The sequence below is a fragment of the Cydia amplana genome, chromosome 17 (genome assembly GCF_948474715.1).
Source record: "Cydia amplana chromosome 17, ilCydAmpl1.1, whole genome shotgun sequence".
NCBI classification, from domain to species: Eukaryota; Metazoa; Arthropoda; class Insecta; order Lepidoptera; family Tortricidae; genus Cydia; species Cydia amplana.
The window spans coordinates 14,310,642-14,326,127 of NC_086085.1; the positions used below are offsets into that span (position 1 = coordinate 14,310,642).

The 15,486-nt window shown below is 36.6% G+C and overlaps 3 protein-coding genes across 3 annotated transcripts in view; 2 read left to right on the plus strand and 1 right to left on the minus strand.

The window, feature by feature from the left end:
• The window catches only part of LOC134655832 (molybdopterin synthase sulfur carrier subunit), a 226,791-nt gene that overhangs the window by 66,367 nt on the left and 144,938 nt on the right, over positions 1 to 15,486 (plus strand). The window lies entirely within an intron of this gene.
• Positions 4,834 to 13,672, minus strand: LOC134655826 (3'-5' ssDNA/RNA exonuclease TatD). The gene is made up of 6 exons (XM_063511310.1): positions 13,542 to 13,672; positions 13,291 to 13,471; positions 12,518 to 12,616; positions 11,909 to 12,072; positions 7,419 to 7,765; positions 4,834 to 5,007 (listed from the first exon to the last, which is right to left on the minus strand). Exons 2-6 carry the CDS (start codon positions 13,430 to 13,432, stop codon positions 4,845 to 4,847), a joined length of 915 nt encoding a protein of 304 aa, XP_063367380.1. The 5' UTR covers positions 13,433 to 13,471; positions 13,542 to 13,672; the 3' UTR covers positions 4,834 to 4,844.
• LOC134655630 (uncharacterized) lies at positions 14,345 to 15,075 on the plus strand. The gene is made up of 2 exons (XM_063511065.1): positions 14,345 to 14,598; positions 14,945 to 15,075. Exons 1-2 carry the CDS (start codon positions 14,452 to 14,454, stop codon positions 14,984 to 14,986), a joined length of 189 nt encoding a protein of 62 aa, XP_063367135.1. The 5' UTR covers positions 14,345 to 14,451; the 3' UTR covers positions 14,987 to 15,075.

Consider the following 15,486-nt stretch of genomic DNA (forward strand, 5'->3'; position numbering starts at 1 on the left):
TTTCTACTGACAAGATTTGCTTGAACATCTATAATTTACTTGGAGGATGAAATATCATCAGAAGAGGAAAATAATCGTAGTACGGAATCATTTATTCAAATCTCGTGTCATTTATTCAAAATGGCGTCACCGCTATCTAATAAAACGTTCACGGAACTATCGACACCGTCATGACGGCCGTCATCTTACGTTACGTTGACAGTCAACGTAACGTAACGCCGGCTAGGAAACCGCGCCATCTTGTTTACATAGACAACGTTCTAATGACGTCATTCAACGCTATATAGCGGCCGTCATATTACGGCACCGTTTTCGGAGGAATCCAAAGCTTAAGCGTGAAGTGTCTCATAGCTCCAACACGCGCATTTAAGGGTCGGTTACACCAAACTTTTCATATCGTTAAAGAGTTCGCTAAATTTCTATGTATGGAAAGTTTCATAGTAGCGCCGGCTAACGTTGATCAGTCTGTCAAATGTGGTTGGTGCAACTGGCCCTAAGTGTTATGGAGTACACCCGGCTGCAAAAGTGCATACCCACTTTTTGAATGAATTCCATTTATAAAATGGGTAGGTATATACTTTTGTATGTATTCCATTCATAAAGTGGATATGCACTTTTGCAGTTTGCCATCTATTTCAGCTTACGAACTATATATTAAGGCATTTCCTTCCGATTTTACATCTGTACTAAAATTATCTCGCTCGCGTATGATCTTGGTACAGTAGCCATCAGATATATCGGAGCGTCCGAGATGCTCAAAAATAACTGAATACGCACTCTAACGCCTTGACAATGACAATAGAGGCATGTTCAGATATTTTTGAGCACTTCGGCCGCTCAGATATATCTGATGGCAACTGTACGAGTGACATTTTTGAATATATGAGATACGAGTCATATTTTAATGACGAATGGCGTTCCAAGTTTTAGTATTGTTAATCCTCAATATGAGTCAAGGCAGAACTTGCTAAGCAAGGTTGCTAAATACTGCCTCTAAATAGTAAATATAATATAAAAGACATTGTATTATGTACATAATATGTTACTGTTGTATGAACAATGTTAATTCAAGAAAATAGTTTTACAATAAAATGCTACTTTTGTTTATAATGACAGCTACTGCTACTTCTATTGTTAATTATACTGCCTATTGACAGCAATTATATTCAACTAAATACCAAAAAATGTGTAAATAGTTTTTATTTAATTAAATATTAAACTTAAGTTTCGAAACTATGATTTTTATTTAAAGTGAGTCGTGAACAGTCGTTTTCAAAGGGCTGACTTATTACTTACTTACGCCAAATTATTAAACATCGAGTGATTCTAGTTCAATTAACTATCGTCCTAGGCATCAAATTAGTTGCCGGCGTTTGATGAATATAGCCTAGGCGACTAATTAGCTGGCTAATTTAACCAGATGCTGCGACATATATAATACTCTTGAAATAAAAAGCAACTTTTTATTTAATTGTATATTGAAAGAAATAATCTGTACAATCTACAGAAAATAATATTTTATCACAAAGGGACGTTTTGTCGAAGGCACTACTAATTACTATACCCGCGGGTACGTATTTACAATAATTATATCATTTACATAATCATTTGTAACACTTAGTAAATACAACCCGGGTACCTTACAACTAGAACATGATTGTCAAAAAATAAAGGAATCAACAATACATTAAAGATTAAACATGTAAAAAATACAGTACAAAACAATTAACATTTATTACTCCAATAATACTTGCAGTCTTTGATTTCGTTGTGACTACCAGCATTATTTAACAAGGATATAAGTAACTATTTACAATATAATGTATTCGATGAAAATATAGTGCTCTGCGCAGAGCTATGCTTAGAACTACCACCGTGCACGGAGAGAATAGTGGCAACAGTACTTGGACACAGTTAGCCATAAGAGTGTTTGCATTTTCACATTTACTGCTTAGAAAATAAGGCTCAAACTCAATAATTAAAGGCGCTTGCATAAGCATGTTCTTTAAAATGTTAGCTGAATTCATTTTATTGATTTTACACACGGAATGTGCCTCGCGAGGTACTTCCGCACGAGGCAACTTGTCGGTGTAGACGTGTCCCGTCCGAGGCAAATGCTTCGACTCTTAATGGCTTACTGAAGGCAATATGAACTATTCTTATAATCTAATGGCAGAACGCAGCACAACTCCGGAGACGTACATCTTTAAACAATATGGCGACAGATCGCCAGACGGAGTCGTATTACGTCGATATTTGGAACTGTTAGTAATATGACCTGACACTTTAAAGTTTAACCCTTTCAACGCCAATGACGCTTATAGTCGCCCAATTGGACAAAGTTTAGCGAAAAGGAAGGAAGTTTATCCAAAATTTGTCATTTAAATTAATGACTCCTTTTTGCAACTGTCATGGCGAAAATTTTCTAAATAATTGTAGCTTTGAATATGGATTACATTAGCTGCTTTGTTGCAAAGTTTTAACTAACTATTGGCGAGGAAAGGGTTAAGACTACTACCGTCCTTATCTGGCAAAGCTAAGGTACAGTACATCAGTGCTTAAAAGTGCCTATGGTCTACTATAGTAAATTAAAGGCCACAAATGGCAAGTATTTGTAAAGGCGTACACACACGGACTTGAGATCATTCTGACTAAAGCAAAGTTGCCACTATAAGGAAACACATGTGCAAAACGCTAAACAACATAAAAAGCTTCATAATTAAAAATAGACAATAATAATAATAAATCGCGTCATATTATGCTCGGTTTGTGAGCGTATACAAATGGCATTAGTGAACATTGCGTTCAGGTACGCTCTTAAAAAATAAAACGTGGGTAGTATGAACTTTTTTCAGCCTGGCGACATTTTTTTATAGTGACATCCTATTTTGTCAGTGGTTTTAACGCTAGTCTCAAATACACACGTTTTATTTTTCAATCATTAAATGTAATCATAATCATTTCAATTTGTCATTCTGTCACAATTATATTAGAGAGCCAATAACGACTCTATATAAGTCACTGTATATTAGTTTTCATAGCCAATTGAACATATAGTTAGTCATTAATCAATGGCAAGACTATTCGAATGCAATCAGTACAAACTTTAACCCTTTAAATGCTCCTGACGTCTTATGACGTCTAGAATGTATACCGGCGTTTAAAGGGTTAAGTCACTAAATGATTATTGGTGTAAAATTAATTGTTAACCTAACCATTCGATAAACTTTCGTATTGCCAATTTTTCGATCAGAAATGCATACGTTTACCAAATCTGAGTATTGCTTTTCGAGACTTTCGCCGGCCGTAGCTAAGTAATGAGCCCTAATTTACGCAGTTTCTTAGTCCCATGTAAGCCCGATACTTGATGCCAAAGACATAAATTAATTGTTTTATTATAATTATCTTGTTTTAGCTGCCTGAGCTACATATATTTGTATAGCTTTAAATAGACGAGTCTATGGCATCAACGATTAGGGCATTTAAATGTTTTTGACAGAGACCGGTACTCTATAAAAACTTAGAAGAACTAGGGACCTCGAAAGGCATTTTTTTCCTCATAAACCTTAATTCGTACTCTTTGTTTCATTTGACCTTCGATTTCATATTAATTTAAATTAATTCTTATAAATTACTTTAGCTACGGCCACTTCGTATTCTTACATTAATAACGTCTGAAGATACCATCAAACATACGCCATCACTCAATAATGAGTAAAGGCAATTTTAACCCAATAATTGACATCATGTTCAGCATATTCAATGGAGATTGAATCGCTAGTATCATCATTTTCATAATTTAACGTTGTGGTCGACTTTTAGTGACACTAGTAGTCAACGGGTTAAACATTACAAGTCGATAATATTTTCTGGGTTAATCATACTAAACAATATTTTACCTAACGACCGGTCGCTTATAGCAACCTATATATAATTCATGTTACATGATTATATAAGTTCAAGAAATATTGCTATTTATAAATAAACATTACTTTTTGGTCGTTATAATTATCGATCTCTTACTGTTGATTAAAGGCACTTAAATTACTTGACCCAATTATAATTTCTCGTCGTCTTACTTAATTATAAAAAATAAATATATTATGCATATTAATTTCTCAATTATAAGCAAGGATACCCAAATATTGTGTGTCCTTGGTAAACTAAATAAAATTGTGGTTATTTAAATCCATGTCACAAAGACAATTTCATGTTAACGTAATTTTAACCTCGTGCCGCCCACCATACAAAATTATAGCCCAGGAAATTAGAATCTTGTTGTATTTTCCATTAGGTTGAATTTAATCTGTTAAAAAAATTACGCGACAAATGAAATGCCACTTTGTTATTAATTAAGGTTGACATTCCGTCGAAACTGAGTGTACATCCTAATGTACATAGGGCGGCACGAGGTTAAGTGTAAGGCCTGAGTGGACGCTCGAGTTGGGCGTGCAGCGGGGCGGGGCGTGCGGCGTGCATGTTAAACAAATGCAAGCGTATAGGAGCGGCCTTAGTGCACGCTGCTCAAATTACTCGTGAGCCCGACGCTCCGCTTCGAGCTTGGAGGACATAATCAAACGGAGACGCCATGTCTGTAATTTTCTGTACAAAACAGTCTGCCGATTTTTGCGGGGGAGGGGAACGTCAAATGTATGCGTAACGTAAAAATAGCCATGTCAAATAAACGTCAGTCCATACATTGTGTATGACCGTTGGCCGCCTATTTTCGACAGAGGGGAAAGTCTGTTAATGGCTACTCCGTTTAGTTGTATCCTCCAAGGCTTCGAGCGTTCACCCAACTACGAAACCCAAGATTTAGTTTACCAAGTTGACTTTACAGTGGCTTACTGGCTGAGCCCGAAGATCTTTAACGCGTTGAAGGCAGTAGCCAGCGCGACGTCCTCGGGGCTCTGGCCTAGGAACCCGGCCACCAGCTCAACGATGGCGGGCAGCGCGCACGGCTCGTTGCGTTGAAACGTGCAGTAGCGGTTAACGAATGCCATAGATCTGAAAGATTTATTTATCTACTGCAGGGATGTAACGGATGTGGTTTTATCGGAACCGAAAGCGGAACCAGATGTTTTAAATTTAGTTTATCGGAACCAGAAACGGAATCGGAACCGGAAACGGAACCGGAACCAGAACCGGAGCCTGAGTCAGTACTATCAGTAGGTATACATTACATAACACAACACATACGAATAGGTACATTAAATTCAAAAACACGGATATACCAGAACATCTAATTACTGCAGCACGTGGCAAGCGGGGCTATGAGCGAATGACTGGTATAAACCTGATTGTTTTTGATGTACACCGCTCATGTCCCGCTGCCACGCTAAGCATTGACATCCGATATAACTTCCGTTTCAAAAGTAACGGAACCGGAACAGAAACGGATGTGTAATACCAAACGGAAGTTCCGACTTAACGGAAACGGAAACGGAGCTCTGTAACATCCCTGATCTACTGTAAAAATCAATGAAGATAGGGAGTATTACTGTAATGTTTTGCCGCCAGAGTGCAGCACTAGTTTAGTAAACCATAGAGTAACTTGTACATGCTTATACATACTGTGCATTAAACTGTTTTTGACAAGTTTTGACAGACAATAAAATACGACATTGATACATCAAGGTGGTTTGTTTACAAAGGGCGTACCGGGAAATGCGAAATCGAAACTCAGTTATCTGCCTCTTTATCGCTCGAATATGCAAGAGTGATAGAGAGATATTTTTTTATATTTATAATAATCAAATAATCATAAGTATTAGACGTCATATTATTTGGCGGCTCAGTCTAGAGATATAAAAGTTCCAAATAAACCATCACAATCTAGAAATAATTAACATGTAAGATAGGTACAAGATACCATACAAAATAAAAATCATTCATTTTATTTTCTAAATCACCACAATATCCCCAGCTGCAGTAACAAACGGTTGGTAACAAGAAATACATTAAACGCGTTTCACATCACACCTCACAAAAACGGCGGCAAAAAAACAAACAAATACTGATCGTATCCCACGGCACAAAGAGATTCGGGCGATTATCAAAAAAACTGCGACATACCGACATGCCCGCCAACTTAATGGAGTACTGTCCAATGGACTGTCCAATTTTCATTAAAATATATATTATAGTTTCCGAGTCAAATGGCTGTGACATACAGACAGACAGACGGACATGACGAGACTGTGATGTTTAATATTTCGTTTTAAAAATGGCTCTCGCATAGCCAATCGAGCCGAAATAAAACAACCAACTTTTTCACCATATTCAACTCCCCGAGTATTGTTAAATGTTCAAGAAACAACACGTACGTTTTGAGACCGTGCACAAAAGTCGAATTCCGACTTCAAAATTAGGTATCTAAATCTTCTAAGGCGGCACACACTATATGCTAAGCATGGAAGTAATAATAAAATAAATAAATAAATATTATAGGACATTTTTACACAAATTAACTAAGCCCCACAGTAAGCTCAAGAAGGCTTGTGTTGTGGGTACTCAGACAACGATAGATATAATATACAAATACTTAAATACAAAGAAAACAACCATGACTCAGGAACAAATATCTGTGCTCATCACACAAATAAATGCCCTTACTGGGATTCGAACCCAGGACCGCGGCTTCACAGGCAGGGTCACTACCCACTAGGCCAGACCGGTCGTCACCGTCGGTTAATAAATAATAACCTACGTAATACTCGTAAACGTGCGGAGCATGCGTTCTAATAGAGAACTTCCGTTAGTACCATTCACAAAACACAATCATAATAATATTCATGATCAAATATCAGTAACCACTCATCATGCGTGCGGAAAATTTTAGCCTACAAATGAATGTTTACGTTATTAAATGTAATTAGTATTAATGTTATAAGTAGAGAAATGTACGTACATGCATGTGGAATGAGTAATCGCATGACAGTTACCGATCACACCGATGTTTGTTGATAAAAACTTAATTGTTTACATGTGTGGAATGAAATAAACGAAATGCCTGCTGTACGATTCATAAAGAAGAGTATGTACGTTGCAATTTATTATAATAAACTACTACATAGTTATACCTATCGGCACCAAGCACGGCAAGTCACGCACACAAAAACTGTCATGTAATGATTGAAGTTAGAGACATTTTTTTTCGTAGCGTTAGCACTAGCTAACTGATGTACTAAAAGTTTATTCAAGGTTAAAGTTCAAGCCATACTCCATCCATGTACATACTCCATACAGCTACATGAACAGCTGTGTATGTAAATTCACCTCAACTCTCCTGTCGATAGATATAATTACGTATACTAGCTCCAAGACATTGTGCGGCGCCAGTCACTTCCGCAGCTCGAAAATGCACAGAATTCGCACCCAAACTAGGAACTTCACAAACTATTACGACTATCACTCACCTCTCAGTCAACGAGTCCTTCACATGCAACGGCAGTTTCGAAGCCCTCATATTCGGATACATGAACGGCGAATCTGTCTCCACCAATAACTTATCCAACGGCAATATATTCTCAGACAACAGCCTCCTTATTCCCCCATCTGACTTATCCTTACATATGTACCCCGTGATCCCTAAATAGAACCCTTTTTCGATGTATTTGATGCCTTGTTCAACGGAGCCAGAGAAGGAGTGAATGACCACAGGGGGGAGGCGGCTTGCGAAATCGTCGAGGATTTTTAGGAGGTCTTCTTGAGCTTCTTTTTCGTGTACGAATAGGGGTTTCCTTAGGTCGCACGCGATTTCAACCTGGAGGGAAAATAATTGGTTAGTTAGAATACAAGAAAACTCCAATTTTTAATTTAGTGATAGTCAGACCAAGCTAACTCTGCAGCGATTTTGATAGCACAAACTGTGCGAGTGTTATTTTAATCGTCATAATTTGATAGAAGTCAGACGTTTAATTTTAAGATCTTTTATTAGAGTTAAGTACGTACACAACACAAAACAAGATTGAATTTTATTTTGATTAAGGTAAACGTACTAGTACTCGACATGCTAATGCCCAATAGATGACACCTTGCTGTCACCTCTATTGACAATGACTTAAGTTTCAAGATGACATGTACTGGGACCGCGTCGAGCACCAGTACCTTATATGCGTATAAAATCTTCGGTAGGCGAGTCGAACTCTTTTTCGACGTATAAATTGAATAGACTGAATACATAAGTAAGTACGCGTATTGCGTGTAGGAGTCTTTTCTAAGAATGATTCGAAAGGAATAAATGTAACGCTTTTTGTGAGTTGTCGTTACATATGATTAATGATACCTATACTTTTAAGAGACTTGAACATTTATTTATGAACTGATTATTGCATTGTCATCCAACTTTTAAGCAATAGGCGACCCAGAATGAGCTGCCTCGCAAGGAAATTGCCGCACGAAGCAGCTCGGTCTACGTAGACGTGCCTCGGCCGCATTGCCTCGGGCCAAGCACGTCTCCACCGACCTGAATGCACGTGCATAAGTTGTTGCCCAACAATAACGTGTTAACGAGTCAAAGAAGAACGAACAATGGGAGCAATTTAACACATTCATTGCCACCCAGCCAAACAAGACATCCGCGCCAGGCCACAAAAATGTCGTCATATAAAGCTGTAGTACCACGATCCCGACTATCGGGCCGTCCGGTCTGGGAACGGAATCCTAAAATACCCTATAGTCGGGTTTTAGGCGCTGAATGTGTTAAGCAATAGGCGGGTCCACCCAGAATGAGCTGCCTCGCGAGTCGTGAGGAAGTTGCCGCGCGAAGCAGCTCGGTCTACGTAGACATGCCTCGGCCGCATTGCCTCGGGCCAAGCACGTCTCCACCGACCTGAATAGTGCCTGCGTTTTTTTGTTAGACGCACGTGCACAAGTTGTTGCCCAACAATAACGTGATTACGAGTCAAAGATCCCACAATGGGAGCAATTTAAAATTCCAAGCCGTCTATTCACGCTGCGCCGTATTACTGGCGGCCTCGCATCGATTTAAAACTTCGCGTCATGACTTGAAGTTTAAAATGAACGATAGTGGAAAAAGATTCGTGATATTGTCATGGGTTAATTTTTGGATCAGGCGATTCGTCTACTTATTTGCCTACTAATCATTAAAAAAAAAATCCTCGGAGTTTTCTCCATTATATAATATATGCCTTTATAAAACCCGACCCTGGCTGGTCGAAGTTCAAAATTACCTCACTTTGTTTACAATCATTGACACGTAGGTACCTATATATAAAACACTCATTATTAGTTTGATCTGGTTTGATCGCTGTAATGCCTTATCATCGGGATGTTTATGAAAACAAAAGTAAATATTTACAATAATAAGTCAAATTAACCGTGAGTTATTTGTTATGTATAATCACTGAAAGTTTTTGTTTGTGTTAATTAGGTTAATTTTCATCAAGAGTTTTTTTAACTCAACATAATAGTATGTTCCTTATTCTTATTTTAGCTTCGTGCATGCGCAGATACAGATGGCATGGATGGGTGGATATGGATATCTTGGAATATACTAAATCTACTAATACTAATCTATCTTTTCTACTTTCTGAATCCAATACTTCGTAGGACACTTAATTGACATCGTTCCGATTTTCGTCGCACTTTTGATAATTGACAGGCAATCTTGTGCCGTCGCAAAAAAATATCTGAACACGCACTCTAGCGCCTTAACAATAGAGGCCTTTTCAGATATTTGTGAGCACTTTGGCCGCTCCAATATGATCTGATGGCCGCTGCGGTGTCAAGTGTAAAAATATGGGTGCATACTATTTACTCAAAAATATGTCCCATAGTTCTTAATTCGCTGACATACAGTGTGTAAGTCAAATACGGGCAATAAATTAAACCAGATATAGAATTTACCCGTCTTATCATTAATTAAGATGTTTTTTTAAATTACACTCAATTATGACCCCGTGATTAATATTAAGAAACAGAAGATGATAATGACATTACGAGATACGAGCTTTTCATAGTAACTGCCAACAAGCGTTGACAGTTACTTTAAAGAGCTCGTATCCCGTAACGTGTGTGGTGTATTACATTGCGGGCCGAATTATTTTGTATGGTTAAAATTTTCAATGCATTTCTAAGTAAAATCTATCTCAATATACTTTTTAGGTCCTATGCTAACCACCGTTTAAATATTCGCCCGTATTGGATTTACACACTGTATAAGCTATGGGCCATATTTTTGAGTATGCTGAGTGAACCCATATTTTTACACTTGACTGTACATCTAGACCTATTTAGGTATACAGGCAAAGACATCAAGACTAAAACTAAATTTTGCACTGCATGAAAACAAAGTGAATACTGTGATGAGATAATGACACGCATGAATCATCTCGATTCTATAATACAGTCTCGGTTGTAATATAGGTACTAATAGACCACTTCAAATTGTGAGTCAGTGTGCAAACATAATTGTAAATAACTACATGTGTAACTTCCAGTATAATTAGGCCCCCAGATTCGTAACAATTTAAGTATACGTAATCAGTTAATCTTTTTTTTTAAACTGGCAAAAAAGTCAAGTAGCAAATATATTCCGAAAAGGTAGTATTCGAATATACCTACAACCGAAAGGTTCGGCAGTTTTTTTGGCCGAAGTCGAACCTTCGGCTGAAACATGATTTTTATGAAAAAACCGATACTTCGGTCGACTAAATATCAGTCGGATACTACCGAAAATACAATTATGAGGCGGCCGACGGATTCGGCAGGTTTTTGGCCAAAACCGAATCTTCGGTCAAAACATGATTTTTATGCTGAAATCGGACATCATTCGGTATTACTGAATCAGAGACATATACTGGTCGGCATGCGGGCGCTGAGCGTTAATGACAACACAGACATATACCTACATGATTCCGCATCAAGTGGTTAATGCGTATCATTACCGTTGCAAGTGCACCCACTTCTTCTGAATTAATATAACCTTAAGAGCAAATTCATCGCGAATTCCGACAGTGGAATGATACTTGCTATCAAGGAGTTGGTCATTATAAGTGTTTTAAAAGCTTTATGGTACGCGGAAAATGAGATAATCATGTTTTCTTTCTAGGGTTCCGTACCCAAAGGGTAAAAACGGGACCTTATTACTAAGACTCCGCTGTCCGTCTGTCTGTCACAAAAAATTTTGCTAAGTTTTGCTTAGGCCTTTTATATAAAGGCATTTCCTCACGAATTTCTCAGAAACACGAAATCAATACCTACATAATACGATCTTGTTTAGTTTGCGTTTATTAAACGTATAGTAAGGAAACTAATAAGGAAGTTCGTAAGCATGATTGGAACATTAGGCCCAATTTATGTCTAAATAAATCAAATAAAAGGAATTTATTCCATTTATAGAAGCAATAAGGAAATGGGGCAATATCCAATCAATCATCGTCTTGTGTTGTGTCATTGTCTGATAAATAGTATTGCAGTACTTATCATAATATCAACAACAAGAAGTAGTATTATCTGTCAAATCTCCAATAATAGGAGTAACAATAGATTAGCACTGTCATGTAGATAAAAAAAGTAGGTCAATTTTATGAGATAATAGTATTTTATACAACAAAGCTTGCTGAGTTGCCTAAGTGAGGTACGAGATTGAAAAGCTTGATTATATCACTATTGTATACATACCTTTTGTACACCATTCTAAAATTTTAATGGAGATTGTACTTCCAAAACAAGGGTTTTTACTATGCCATTATATAAATAAAAGTTAATATTGCATGAAAGGAACATGGTATCAAACTGTTGTTTACAATAGCCACATTTAGACTGTTCAAGGACTTACATGCATTTTGTTACATTGAGGTGTTTAGATGATCAGCAAATTCTTGAAATGTCTAAATGGGGCTTGCTCTTGTTGTGTAATGACCCAAATTGACTGTTAACATACCTGCCGTTTAAACACTTCTCTCTGCACACCGGGTTCCGAGAAATCCTTGCTATAATTGAGCCCACATTCACCGATGGCCACACACTCGGGCGCCTGGGCAGTTTCATGTAGTTCGGCCCACATGTCTTCTTCCACCATTGACTTGGCATCGTGAGGGTGGACACCTAGTTAAATATGAAAAAAAATATGGATATTAGACTGAAAAAATATTGATAAAAACTATTTATCTATCATTAATATTATTGTTATTGCTTATATTGTTTGTTTATGTCTTCAGTTGGAATTTTGGATCTAACTTGCAACAGAATTTATTTTTAAATACCACATCAGTGGCAAACAAGCATACGGCCTGCCTGATGGTAAGCATATCCAATATCTATAGTAGCTACGGTTAAGGTTTTTTTAGCCCATCAGAAATTAACATAAAAAAGAAAGGGGTTGCATAGTGTAACTTTGTATATGTAGGATGCTGATGATGATGACTGATTCCTTAGGCCTTCCTTAGGCCTCAAGATATGTTACCAAATTTCATTTAAATTCCCATGAGCCGTGGCAAAATGCCAGGATAACACGAGGAAGAAATAGGGATTAAGAATACTTAGAACTCACCGGCTGTGGAGTAAATGGTTCCGGGATAGAGGCGTGTCAGTCTTAAGGCTTCTTTACTGTTTTTTACTGATGTTCCCGTGACCATAATTTTTTGGACACCTAAAAGTAAAAATAAGTTTTTGGCAAAAATTTCATTTTTGGTACAAGCTGTTATCGCTGACTGTACTTTTCTTACGACAGACAGCTAATACTTATCGAGATAATTCTAAAAACCCTTAACACAATTAGGTTGCGTTGTTTCATCACAGAGTTCCTATGGCCACCTCCTGTCTCCATCAAATCAGCTTGATGGTACCATAATATTGCATTGTCACCCGACTTACATATGTATGCAAAATTTCAGCTCAATCGGAAACCGGGAAGTGGATTAAATTTAACTTGCAAGATTCCATTACATAGTTAATTACATACAGGTCGACCTAATAAAAGCTTGTTAAAAACCTACAAATTCCGAAGATGTACTAGCATAATTAAATTGATTTGTATATGAATTAACAAGTTCACTTCTAAAATTTAATTAAAAACAAACAGGATGCAGTTAATTATCATAAACAACTTTCTTTCGTCACATAATTCTTTTCGGCTTGTTAACTTCAAAACCAGGTCAGTAAATAATCAGCAAGCGCAACAATTCAGTAAGCGCTAGAATATATTAGAGCGTATTCACACTGCCTATATCACGCATTCATTACAATCAGCTACTTGTTGAACAGCTGGGTTGAGTTATTATGCGGTGACACGAAACACAAGAATTTCACTACACAACGTAATACCTGCATCTTTTGCCCTCTGCACCACCGAGTCCAGATCACGGCCGTATTTCTTATTGGTCAAGTTTGCGCCCACATCAACAACGATCAGATTTTCATAACATCCTTTCAGGTCTCGTACGTTTTTGGTATCTTCAGACGTCATCTTTCGAATTTTATATGAAGCTTATTGGTCGGTGTTTATCTGAAATGAAACGCTCTGTTAGCATATCTTCGTATTACGAAATATTGCAGTATGCATAAATAGAGTTTACCAATTGTATCAAACACTCCTGCTAAATAAGCCTCTTGAATTCTAATGACTAGTCAAAAAGTTCACCCTATTCACTGAGCTGCCACCATGTTTTTGACTGAATGAAGTTTGTTTTAGCTATTCCCTGAACATTTTATTTTCATACGCACTGTGATTGGATGCCACCAATGAAGTTTTCATCTGATTGGTGAAAAGTTTTACTAAATAAAAGTGACAGTATGCGTTTAGATAACTCATTATCTTAATAATAACATTATACTCTTTGTCATTGTTAATATAATTTTATTCTTAATACATTTATATATAAACTGAACTATACTGGGTCAACCAAATCTTGTCAGTAGAAAAAGGCGGCAAATTTGAAAAATGTAGGCGCGAAGGGATATCGTCGCATAGAAAATTTGAATTTCGCGCCTTTTTGTACTGACAAGATTTGGTTGACCATCTATAAAATAGTTATTTATATATTTTCAAAGTGATAAGATACGACAATATTCATAAGTACTTTTGGTTATTAAATAAATATGAAAGATAAAAAACTACACGCAATTTAAAAACAAAACGCACGCCAGTTTGCGTCAAGCCCGTTTAGAGACCTATTGGATTCTTTATAAATTTTATACATATGAATTCTTTAAATAATTTTCATAACTGCAAATTTAATTGTATTAAAACAATTCAACGAATTTATTATCCTAATAGTTTATTGAAACTATATATTATTACTAAACAAAATAAAATTGTAAGATGTTTCAACAAAATATATTGTCTTTTGAACGTGGTTTGGCAATCATATTTTGACAGTGACATCTAAAAACAAATGAAAGCTTAGGTAAGAAATATTAGACGAAAAAATATCCAAATAGCCTATTTCTTTAAGTTCAGTTCGATATCCCGACGTATTCCTCAAAATGAACGTCCGGGCGTTTGTAACGAAGAACCTTCTGGCAATAGTCATGGTACCAGCTATCATTGGCAGTCACTACACTTGGTACAAGCTTCAGCAAGACGACAGACTTGTTTCTAAGGAGGAACGCGACAAAATTCCAATATTTACTGTAAGTTACTCATCTTAATATATTCAGTTATCCTCGCCAGGGTCTTATTCAAACTAGATGAGCCTTACATGCAGTAAGCTATACACCCTCTTCAGCGTAAGACATTTTGCGTCTTTATGCTCTTCATTGCAGGGTTTATTCTTATATTTATACGAATTATACAATACAAATTCTCTTATTGCACAGCCTCAATAAAACATTTACAGAGAGCCACACATAATAAATAAGAATTATACGTGTATTTAAATTAGTTTTCTTTTTTAAAATATAATTATAGTATTAACTTCATTCAAACTCTGTTACAGTAATATTATCTTTCAGCATTTTTTTTTCTATTGTTTTATAGTTCTTCAAGAAACTGGGTGCTCTCGGTGGCAACAGCGAGTGACGAGAAATGCAGATGAAGTCTGTAAATATGTAAAATACCATTGGGAGGGTCGAGTGATGCTTTTAGAAATAAGTTATTTTTAGTAAATTTTTAGTGACTCATTTGTAAGATTATGATTAAAAGATATTAAAAGAAATTGTTTCACCTATTTACTTCATCACATAACAAACCTTTTTTATATTCTGATATCTAATGGTGAAATTTAGCAAGTTATAAAATATAGTTCGCTTTCATTTCCCGGCACACTGTTTCAACTATCAAGGGTTACCAAATTTGTATGAAATTGCATAAATGATTGGCACTAAAAAACTTATTATTATTGTAAAGAAAGTGCAATCTAATTTGAACCTTAAATTGGAAAGCTAAAGTTGAAATTCTATCTATATATATAAATGCAAGTGTCCTGACTGACTGACTGACTGACTGACTGACTGACTGATTCATCAACGCAGAGCCGAAACTACAAAAGCTAGAAAGTTGAAATTTGCACACTAGGTTGA